At 43.1% G+C, this 12421-nt stretch overlaps 1 protein-coding gene across 1 annotated transcript; it reads right to left on the minus strand.

Annotated features, from left to right (window-relative positions):
* Nucleotides 1-3838: 3838 nt before the first annotated feature.
* On the minus strand, nt 3839-10118 carry LOC136586853 (tyrosinase-like). The gene is made up of 4 exons (XM_066585120.1): nt 9333-10118; nt 7412-7625; nt 5735-5873; nt 3839-4240 (listed from the first exon to the last, which is right to left on the minus strand). Exons 1-4 carry the CDS (start codon nt 10116-10118, stop codon nt 4057-4059), a joined length of 1323 nt encoding a protein of 440 aa, XP_066441217.1. The 3' UTR covers nt 3839-4056.
* Between the last annotated feature and the right edge of the window lie 2303 nt (nt 10119-12421).

Raw genomic sequence — 12421 nt, forward strand, 5'->3', positions numbered from 1 at the left:
CATAGAAGCCCACTGAAATCAATGGGTATGTGTATATACCCCTGAAATATGATGGAAACCCGCATATTCGCTGTGTATTTATGCTTAAAATCAATGCGTTTTTATGTGCTCTTTTTTGCGTGTAAAAGCGATTTTTAGTTGTGAAAATATGACTTTAAGGGCTCCTTCAGACGAGCATCTGCACGCACTTCAGCGTAACATATTTAAGCTATGAAATAAGTTGTTTTGTATGTGTGTCAGTACTTTTTTCCGCCCACAGAGCCTGTTAATATGTGTGCAACACCCCATAACCCTGATTAAGGGTGCCTGTCCATGATTTCGCCCTTGCTATGGAAAGCGCCGGCAGTTGTCCACGAGCGGAGAATCATTGCGATTCTGCACTCGCGGCGGGCAATTCGCAGCATGCTGCGAATTGCCCCGATTCTCCGCGGCCAGCCTATCTATCAGATAGGGATGACCAGGGGAGAATCGGCGGCGGCTCCCGCGGAGATCTGCCGCGGGACTTCGCATCGCCCGTGGACAGGGGGCCTTAGTGTCAAAAGATTTTATTAGTTATTTTGCAGATTTATCGATATAACAAACTGTTGTGCTTGATATTACCCCTCGCAGGGGGGTCTTATATATTCGATAATCATTGCAACAAAATAAACAAACTTACAAACATACAAACATACACTGCCTTAGTGACTTGCTTAAATTAGTGTTCTGCTATAAATTTCAGGATTTACTCTGTAATGATATGTGTTCTGCTTCCCGACTACTCCACCTCCTCCTCCCCTGTTTTATGGTGTCGTCCAGTTCCTTCCCTTCCCCTCTTCCCCATATCAAGATGCCAGGTCATCCTCTCATATTGCTAGCAACCGGGGCAAACCGGGAAGTTAAGGCATACAGACCATGGCGACCAGGTCTTAAAGAAGCCTTCCATGTGATCTTCCCTCATGGTGGACAACTTCTCATACAGCATCATTCTAGATATTCTCATTAAAATTGGTTCCAGGTGTAAAACAGGCGAGAGCCACTGAGAGGCGATATAGATTCTAGCCGCCATGCAAGTGTATTGGGAAAGCTTGTGTTGTTGGTTGTTAAATCCCCTAGGTTTGTCTGCCAGGAGGCAAGCCGATAGGAGAAGTGGGAACGTCCTACCCAAGGCTCTTGTTATTAAGTTGGTTACTTGACCGCATAGGGATCTCACCAGTGGACATGTCCACCATATATGACATACAGTCCCCAGAGCTCCACACCCCCTGAAACAATAGGGGGAGGAAGTTGGGGAGAACTTGTGGATGGTCGTGGGAATAATACTCCCTATGAAGTATCTTATATGAGGATTCTGTTAAAGTCACTTGGTGAATTCATTTAGAAATAAAGGTGCAGCAATGACGCCACCGTGCAAGTGATAGCGATAAGTTCAGGTCTGTTTCCCAATGTTTCATGGAGGGCAGTTTGTCCTCAGTTTATGGTCGAGTACAGGAATGAAATCATCCTCTGTTGCATAGGTGATCTCAAACAGAACCTTTTAAAAGAAGTTGGGTTCATGGAGGTGAAGGGTCGGGAAAGCCTGGAGCGTATAAAACTACATATCTGATTTACTTCTATCCATAGGTGAGCTGGGACCATGTATTTCTCAGACCTTTGTTGTGGGATCAGGGGCTTGTCTAGTGAGGTAAACTGGTGTAATGATGTGATACCACTGTTCCTTCACCACGTCAGCCTCTCTCCTTGAATACTCGGTGGAAAGGCCTGATTAGGTATAATGGGGAGCATTGGAGGGTGGGCTGACATCAATGGATATTTAAATCTATTTTTCCCCCATATTAATTAGAGATGATAAATTAGGGGGAATTGTTTTGCATATCTTCTGTCTTTTCATCTTTATTCCAGAACGACCCCAAGTCCTGCAGGGAAGACCAACGAGGCTTCTAAATCTACCCAGAGGGGATCTCCAGGGCCAGCAAACATGGGAGGGAATCTGTAATAATTGTGCTGCAGCATAACATTTCTGCAAGCTGGGTACAGAGAATCCCCCTTCTCTCCTATGATAAAACATGATCTTCTGTTTTATACGGGTCTTTTATTGTTCTATATAAATTGGAAAATTGCTTTTTGCATATCTTTGCACAAGGCATTGCACTGGCATTGTTATAGGGAGGTAACGGAACAAATAAAGCAAACGTGGCAACGTGTTCATCCTAATGGAATTTATGCGCCCTATCCAAGAGAGCGTGTGTTGATCCCATTTTTTCAGTTCGCTTTTGAGCTTGTTAAACAGGGAGGGGTAATTCCATTAATAAAATGTTCCCAAAGATGAAGTGATCTTAATACCTAGGTATGTGAGGTAATGTTGCGGGAACTGAAATCCAAAGTTGATCTCAATCAATTCCTGCATGCTCAGGGTGATATTGATATACAGAGCTTCTGTTTTATTTATATTCACCTGTAGCCCTGAAATCACTGCAAACCTGTCCAGGATGGCCATTAAATTAGGAAAAGATGTTAGTGGTCTAGCTAGGGTAAGGAGGATGTCATCCGCAAATAGGTTGGCCTTATACTCCTTCCCATCTTGCATGATCCCTGCTACATCAGGGTCACACGGGTGACAGCGAAATCGCCGTGAAAAAATTGCGCAACTTTTTAGCGCAATTTTGCTGCAATGTTTTCGTGAGAAAGAGAATAGGACTTTCTAATGTTAAAATTGCATCACACGAAAATTGCGATTTCATGCGATGCAATGCAACAAAAACAAAGGCTCTATAGGGAAACACGGGGTACAAAACATTGCAAATCGCTGCGATATAGAGCATGCCACAATTTTTATTCTCGCAAGATAGCAGCAGAGAAAACATCGCTACATTGGAAAGCATGGGCTTCACATACATGCGTTTTCTTGCGCTATCGCATCGCGGCAAAATCGCACGATTTTGTCGCCTGTGTGAAAGCGGCTTTAGTCATAAGACATAGTCATAACTTCTTCGCCTGTAGCTACCCTAGAGAGAAGAAACGTGACTCTGCAAGAAGAAGACTGCACTTTTTCATGCAGGTTTTCCATGTTTATTAACCCCTTCCCAGACTCAGAAGTTGTGGCATATGCTGCAGGTGCCAACTATAAGATACAGCAAGCACCCACTGCAGCATTGGCAGGGCTCAGCTGGTGGTCTGTAGGGAATTATGAGCTGCTCTACAAATAGGGCAGTTTTTTGTTGATTCTTTTTTTCCCTAACTTTTGATATTTTTTATTTATTTATTTTTTAAATCCCAACATGCTCTGGGTGTAGGTTTTTTTTCTGGCTTTTTCTATAGGCGTCTGGTCATCTTCGTACACAGAATGCAGCAGAGCGCTGCCAACAGACGGAAGAACCGAATAGAGGAGCGACAGTGGTGGTGGTGACCTATAAACTACAGCTGCAGTAGTAGCAGCACCACAATGAATCAGGCCACCGACACAATGCATATTTGCGGCCGTGTGCTCTCTTAATTCACAAGCACCACATGGCCTCATTATAGTCTATGGGGCTATTCTAATTCCATGTCCTATTCCTGTCCGTATCACGGAGAAGAAATAGGACGTGCCAGTGCATGTGTCCCTCTAAATCGAACAGACAATGCTCCTTCAAGCGGCAACCCTGGTAAACTTCTCAAAGGACATTGTAGTGGCCCGGAGTTAACGGGGCCCCTCTATAAGTGTGAATGCATTTGTCTTGTGCCTATGTGTTGTCAGTAAGAGAATATAACTAAAAAACTGGTAGTGGAGGAGGCGCAACACCCCAGGTTAAAGCAAATAGGAAGTGACCAAAGGTTTGGGAAACTTCTCCTTTTATTTAGTAAAGTACATGATCAGCTTATGAAAACGCGTTTCAGGGATAACCCCTTCGTCAGTTCATCTGGTGTTTAAAACATACAAGCAATTGGTGGGTCCCAAAAGGGTTAATGATTAGATCTGCTTGCCTGTAGGGTGCGGGTCAGCCAGGGCAGGAGCAGGAGAGGTTCAGAAACGGTTTCTGAACCCAGTGCTGGTGGGGTGTGATCCTCGGTCATCAGTGCGGGTCAAGATCCTTGTCCTCACATGTGACCAGAAAAAGAAGAAAATCGATAACCAAATTCAGCTGATCTGCGGATGAGATCCTTGTTCTTGTAGCATGGGAAGAAGGGAGTTACACAGTCATCCGGGCCGTGACCAAGCTGGTTATTCTCTGGATATGTGAGAGGTGATGCATTATACCGCACAATCCATGACTCCAATATCCTGTAAAATACGCAGGAATTCCAAGATGTGAAATATTACCATCAATTACTGGAGAATGAAACGTTCTGCACTTACATGTGATAGCCTTGTGTTCCCAATCCTCATAGATTTCTGCTGGCTGTTGGTAAATGGATCGTTATCCTGCTAACACAGTAGATGGAACACATCTAGTGCTCCTTTTGTTTAGGGCCTGCGTCGCACAGGTGTATTTGCACAAAATTTACGCACGCGATACGCAGAAAATAGAATGCATTGATTTCAATGGGTTCATTCACATACGTGTATTTTCCTGCGCATTTCCGTCACGCAAAAAAAAAACAGAAATGCAATATGCTCTACTTTCCTGCGCAGTTATGCACTAAAGGTCTCCCATAGAAGTCGATGGGGGGTGCTCAAATGCACGCGCAATATGCAATAGTGCAGAGGGGTGGAGAATTGATGGAGAGGGGCCGGGAGCTCAGAGCACTGATCCTGACTCTTCCAGCCTCCTCCCCCTGCAGAGAGGGACGCGTGAATACGCGGCCGATATACGGTCGTCTGAATAAGTCCTAAGGCAAAGAAACATGCCTTGTAAACTGTTCTAATTACAAAACAATAACCTTGTAAGGGTTAACTTAATTCTTGACTTCATCCTGCTCTAACCTATGAAATTTCCATAGTGTTGACTGCATGTATCTGTTATGTGTGCTGCTGGGATCTGTAGTTCTAGGCTTCCTAGCAGCACACGTAACAGTATCTTTATACAAGGAACTACCTCTAGTGGTGGCTATATATATATATCAGTACACAGTAATCGCCCCCTAGTGGTGGTTGTATAACTCTGTAAACAGTGTCATCTCCCTAGTGATAGCTCTATAACACTATATAGTAAGCTCCCCCTAGTGGTGACTATATATCTCTGGTTGTACAAATCTGTATGTCGTGCCCTCCACCTAGTGATGGCTTTATATATCTGTATACAGTAATCTCTCCCTGGTGGTGATTGTATAGCTCTGTATATAGTGAGCTCCCTCCCTCTAGTGGTGGCGCTATAAAATATATATAGCCATCTTCCCCAGTGGTGGTTGTATATCTGTATACAGTGAGCTCCCCCTGGTGGTGGCTTCAGTGAAGCAAAGTTGTATCATGTAACTCTATCACTGTGTAATGGGGTGCAAGGAATCTGAAACTTTGTATCGGTAAACTGAAGCTCGAACTCATGAAAATGTATTATGAAATGAAGCCACACACAATTTAGGAATTTGACACTCTGTGTCAGAAAACTGAAGCTCATATTCCTATAAGCATAAACATTTGCTGAATTTTTTTCCCTTTCTGAGCTTTTTTTCTGGGACTCTGGGATTTCTATGTATAGTCTAGTATCTATAGGGTCTCTCCTGAAATAGTCTTGTTTTCTTTCTGTCATTAAATCTTCCTACTGATCTGTTTCTCTTCAATAATATATCTGTTTAGGCCATATCGGATGGCTTCTTCATATTTGCTCTTTTTACTTACTTGTCAACAAAACTGTGATGTAATAAAAATATGGGGTCATTACTGGAGATGGGGATCTGAGACATAGTGCCTCCCAGGTAGATGTGGATCAGGTTGTGCATGCTTCTTTTTAATGTCACCCCATCAGGGGATAAGAAACCTGTAAAAGGGCAAGAGAAGAAATATATATTGAGTATACTTCATGCTGTTGTGTAATCATATCATTAAAGGCAATTCTTTATTGAAATTCCTAACTGGCTTAATTATGTTAAAGGGAATCTGTCATCATCTTTTTTGCAGCCCTGACAGCACCCTGAGGCCTCTTTCACGCGACCGTATGCGTTTTTACGTGCGCCGATGCCGTAACAACGCGTGAACAGGCACACAAATCTAACGTTTGTGTGCCCATTCAGATGTCACGGGCCCCGGCGCATATATGCCGAGGCCGCAATGCCATTGCCTCCCCTTCGTTCCCTGGCTCACCTCCTCTCTCCTTCCCGTCGGCTGTTTGCAATGGGAGTGGGTGGCATGGGGCGGAGCTAAGCACCCACCCCTTTGTTCGCAGCCAGCAATGTGAGTCCCCCCCCCCAAACCCTCTCATCCCACCCCCTTCTATTGCAAACAGCTGGAGGGGAGGAGAGTGGAGGAGAGAAGAGGTAGGGAGTTTAGCAGCAACGCTGCTAAACTCCCTCCCACCTCCCTTCTCCGGCTGCTATCATTGGCTCCCATAGGAGTTCATGCAGCGGCTGACGTATTCCGGCCGGAAAGATAGTTCCAGGACTATCTTTTTGGCCCGACGTGAAAGCGCCCGATGCTATATTGGCCCAGCTGGGTGCTTTTACACTGAAGGAATACGGCCATGTGATCTGATCCATTGGAATCCAAATGCCGAGATGACAGTGCCTCTTAGGTGATGTATTATTTTTTATTTTTCTGTAGCTAGGGCTTAGTTCAGGGCTTTAACAGTAGGTTTTCCTACTGTCAAAGTTGCATTGCACCACACGAAAATCACGTTTTCGTGCAATGCAATGCAACAGAGAGGAAGGCTCTATGGGGAAACATGGGCTGCAAAACCTGCGAGGTTTTTGACTCACAATGTCGCATGCCACAAAACCATGCATTTGCTTGAAGTCCTCTGCCAGCCCTTCCTGGATTTGAGGATCAAAATCCCCGCCTCCAGGAAGGGCTGCCTGTGATTGGCTGATGAGCTACATGGCTCATCCAATCATAGCCATTCAATAAATGAATGAATGCATTGGCTGGCTGTGATTGGTTCATCGAGCGTGGGCAATGATTGGCTAAATCACAGCCAGCCCTTCCTGGAGGCGGGGATTTTGATCCTCCAATCCCGGAAGGGCTGGCATAAGATTGAAGACAAGTACGGAGGTGAAGAGGAGATCCGTGCTGGAGCCGGACAGCACTTCCTATGTGATGTATTATTTTGTTCTGCAGCTAGGGCATATTTTGGGGTAGGGCTTATATTTTCTTGATTTTCTCACGGTGATATCGTGTCGCCTGTGTGAAGGATGCCTAAAAGTCTTATGATTTTTTAAAAGTGGGTAGAAAGAAAGAAAATGCGAAAACGAAAAAGGGCTGTAGAGGGAAGGGGTTAAATGAGAAAATATGTACATTTTGTTATAAAGCAAGGTAATTCAGTAAAAACTGCTCTGAAAAATAATGTTATATGACATCGCTCACCTTCCAGGGCATTCCTGAAGCTGTTTACGGATGTTTCATTATAAGGTGGAGTGTCAAAGTTCCCCAGCTTCAGTGTGTGCTCCACATCTTGGAATGTGGGCATGTTGGGGGCATATGGTGTGGTCCCAGGCTTTCTGTGCAGTCTTTCCATCTTGTACTCGGAGTCCGCCAATGGACAATATTCATCTGGGAAATTGAACCCGCTGCAGATTGCCTACAAACACAGTTAAGGGAGCGAAAATCCTGTTGACTAATAAAAGATTAGACGACAACTGCGGATACTGACACTTTATCATATGTTACTGATCTGTATAAAACACACCCATTTGTCCTATATTTGCTTTCTTTCTTCTCTGTTTGGTCTTCATAGGAAGCTCTTGACGGACATGGAAGGACATATTCCTCCCAGACTACTCTTGCTTCTGTAATATCAGTGCTCACACTCTAGACTTTGAAAAGTTTCTCTTGATGTCTCTATTAGGCTGCATCCGCACGGGCTATGAAATCTCGCTCATGTGAAAGAACCCATTGGAAACCCCGGGCTTCACATTGTAGCGATGATTTTGTAGCTCATGCAGAAGCAGCCTTAGGTAGAGTTCCTTGATGATAACTGTGGTGTCCAGAGTGTTAAGGCAGCAGAAATGCAGTCCTAAGCTCCCGCTCACGACCTGAGGGTTGCGAGTTCAATTCCAGCTTGGTTTAGGTAGCCGGCTCAAGGTCCTTCTGATGTCGGGAATATGAGTACCCAGCTTGCTCGGGGGTAATAAATAAAATGACATGAAAGTGCTGTGGAATAAGTTGGTGCTGTACAAATAACAAGATTTATTTGATGTTCAGATAAGGCAAAAATCTAATTCTTGGATGTTACAAAGTCATTGTGGAATTGGTTTCCTTTAGGCCAATTCAAGATATATGTCCTGTAAATCTCGGCAGGCTGTGTGCAATTCATATATCATCTCAAACATTACTTACACCATCATCACGTAGGTCCTTTTCAATATCGTGATTACTGTTAGTCTTTAGAAATGATCACGACTTCACAGAAATCAGTTTCAATTTATAGCAATCAGTAAAAAAATTATACCAGGATTTTAGAGCTTAGGCCCAATGCACACGGGCGTATTTGCACTGCGGATCCGGAGTGAGTGTTCCCCTCTAGATCCCGCAGCAAATACTGCCCATAGACATGCTAAGCAAAACACTTTTCCATGCCCACGAGCGGAAATCAACTGCGATTTTCCGTTCATGTCCTATCCTAATGCGAGCCTCGCACAAGCTTGCAGTGATGGCTTCCATTGCAGTCAATGATGCGGATCCGCGTCATCGCCGGTGTGACTCTCTGCACAGCGCATGAGCAGAGCTGGTATATCCAAAGCGAAATAAATCAATATAGGTACACATTACTATTTAAAATGTCTGAGAGTAAACAGCAGACGTGTAAATGGTGTAACAGCACACTAGTAACGAGCACCTACATACATTTATTCAACTTTGGATATATCTGATCACCTCTGCATTGAACATTTAGAGGTGTTGCTACTTGCATTTTGGATATGCACTCCACCCCAATCTGCCCAAGGCTTTTTATTCAGCCTAGGTCCTACATGTCCTAAATGATTTGGAGGCCATAGTCCCAAAAGAGAGGTAAGTCTGATTGATAGGGTTCTGTCACTGGCAGATGGGCTCTCACAATTTGATCAAAATGTATCTCGATTATATACATAATACTTTTAGCAGTAATGCAGTTCATGTTACATATTGAGTGTTGGCATAGTTGTTGGTGCTTTTAGTTGGCCGTTAGACCATTTATATGATCACAATCAGGTATTCCAATAAATGTATGCAGCTCTGCTACATCTGCAGAAGAAATTGTCAAATTATAATTCTATCCACATAAGATAATTAATGTCACGTGGCTTACCTTCCAAAAAGAGAAGTGGGAGTAGGGATTGAGAACTCCTTGGTCATCGTTGGTTCCCAAAAGGTCATCTGTACATATGGAGCAGTTTTTGTCCCCTCGCCAATCATAGTATGGGATGGCAAAGTCTTCATCTCTTGTCATGAGCTGAATTTGTCTTTCTAGAAATAGGAGATGTAAACGATGCCATCCGGGAAATGCAGGACCTTGGTGAGCAAAGTTCTTAATAGGGTCAAATGTGCTATTTATCATGATAGGTTTCATGGCGTAATAATGCAACCATGCAAAGACATCATAGAGAGATGCATTTACAAAGCGGTAGGTCTCACGATGATGTCGGTCTCCTGTGCTCAAGACAACAAAATCATGACTTTTTGTGGTCTTGGCCAAGGCCAAGTAGCTGAATAATCTTTTCTGTTCCAGAACTGACAGTTCCCGGAGCTCTCTTCTTATTATTGCTTTCTTTTTGTCACACTTCTCACCATGGTAGCCAAATTTGCAGTCGCCACAATCAAAACCACTATAGTTTCCAAAGCACTCGCAGGTATAGTCATAATAGTGTCTTGGCCAATCTAAACGATCATCATTGTACTGTGGAATCTTCATTCCTGTTGAAGTTACCCAGTCTCTACATCTCCCACGACCTGAGAAGGAGCCACAAGGACTTTTGTCTTTCCAAAGCGGACAGCAGCTCTTGGTGCGAAATGAAGCTTCAGTTGTGCAAACTCTGGGGAACTGGCTCTCCACGAAGAAAAGGCAAAAAGTGGCGAACATGACAATGGGAAGCATGACTTTCCAAAGCTGTTGGGTAGCTAATGACCAAAAAATGTAAAACAATGTTACTACTTCTAAACTTAGTTTAACCCATTGAACTGAATATATTTGAAGAAGGGTAGGGGCATCAAACTGGTCTGACTGAACTCCTGCTGGTCTTTTTTTTTTGGGGGGGGGTAACGTCCATGTGGTGTTGCCAAGAGCGTTTGTTCATATTGGGCATCTATATCGCTCCCTAGTGTCAAGAGCTATGCTGTAAATGACCCTTCGCTTTGGCTAATAGAAGGGTCTAAAGAAAGGATCTCTTCTATTACCTAAACAAGGCATAATGCACGGAATGTTGGAAAGTAAGAACTTTTTACCTTTGCTGCTTCCTCACATTTAAAATCACTGCGGCTTATTTATTAAGCCCTGGATGCCAGGGTTGCAATTGGTGCATATACCAAAATTTCAACTTTTCAGACATTTAAGCCATTCAATGCAGTTTTTACAAAAAATACGGGGTCACGGCTGTAGGGGATGGTTCTGCACACAGCCCTTCGCATATGCTCTAATCTATGACAAAAACTGGTGTAGATTAATGCGAAAACCTACTTCCACCGATATATTACAGAGCCATATGATATGAAGGTAAGTATTAACCATATATTTCTGTCTCCTTCACAATAGCAAGATGTAAAAGAGCCATGTTCTATTAGGATTACTATTAACCCTATAGTCTCAGTCCAGCTCCCAAAACAGCGAAATACAAGGGAAACATGTAATATTAGTATAAGGCTTAACCCCATATTTTAGTCCGATTTCTGGGGTTTCGCTACAATTCTTTGTCATGTCCCAGGATCTGCCTTGTACACACAGAATCATGCCTGTCCTATGGTTCTCTAGTGTGAATGTAAATGCCCTCCATCTATATAACACAGAGTAATGAAGGGAGTACCTTGCATGCTGCTGGGTGTCTGCTGGCCACTGCTCACAGCTTATGAGTACCTGGGTAAGGGGAGCTCAGTTTATAGGTGGCAGAGCTGGGAGGTGACAGGTGTCACAACTCTATAGTGACTTTGAGTTGAGTCACTGATGAGAGATGCACATCAATGGCTTATTAGGAGCCACAGATTACTGATCACAGCTCCTGAGCACTCAAACACCCCAAATCCAACAAAGAGCTCATGTTGGAGGCATAAACATGCACTGGTACTGCTATGTATCTGATTTTAGTTATTCTTAATAATACATGGTGTATTTCTATATGACTTAATATAATTAATTTAGACCTCATTATTATAATCTCATCCAAGCTCATAAATAAAACCTTTCTTTTGCCAAACTTTTTACAGACACAAAGGGATAAACTCTGAAGTCAGCAAAATGTCCAAGCCTCCCCCATCCTGAAATATTTTAGTAAGAAAACATGTGTTGAGTCATTTGGAAGCGACGGTTCTGATGAGACAAATCAGTCTGAACCACCAGATAACACTAAAGATATTCAATCTAATTCCTGCCCCAGCCACAAAGAGGTGAATCGTCTTGCAATACATTTACTGACGTTTCTACCTGGGACCCTCTATTGATGAGGCTTCACATCATATATATCCTTATGATATTGGGCTTTTCCCTAGAAAAGATATTTCAAAAGAAGAAAAGCTGAAAACGTTAAGTAAAACCTTGGAGCCGGATCCTGGTTTTGTATCCAGCAAAGGCTATAAGCAATTTATGATTTCAGAATAAATGGCTTTATCTCTGGAAATGGGTTAGGCTACTTTCAAAGCAAATGTTTCATACCTGCACTAGAACTCAGTTCAGGGTTTTCGTCTCTATGCTCCATTATTGAAGAAGAGAAACCAAAAGAAATAGTTTTTTCCCCCCATTGATTTCAATGGAGTTTCAAAAGACCATTAAGGCTTCTGTTTGGTTCCATTATGACAGGAAAAATAACGCTACAGGCTGCGTTTTTGCAATCTTTTTGCCTCTCTTTCTAGTGTGGGCTTTGGGTGTCAACCTTTACTCTAGTTATAGAAAACAAAATTTGTTAACTGGTAAGTTGTAATCTTCCTATTCCCCCCGTATGAGAGTTGTCACTACCATCAAAAATGTGAAGATTGCAGAGTCATTGGATGTATTGCATGTAGAGACAAAACTCGTCTATGAGCAACGTGACACTGGGGTGGGGGTGGGGGGCGTTAACTCAGCGTAATTTGGAAAAAGGTTGTGTTTATTTGGAAAGACTGCATAGAATGTTAGCTGGTTACAGAAAAATATTATAATGTTAGTGTTTGCTAGAGTAAAAGCCGTAATACTGCTAATTACTAGAGATAATGCTA

This window comes from Eleutherodactylus coqui, chromosome 12 (assembly GCF_035609145.1).
Source record: "Eleutherodactylus coqui strain aEleCoq1 chromosome 12, aEleCoq1.hap1, whole genome shotgun sequence".
Taxonomy (NCBI): Eukaryota; Metazoa; Chordata; class Amphibia; order Anura; family Eleutherodactylidae; genus Eleutherodactylus; species Eleutherodactylus coqui.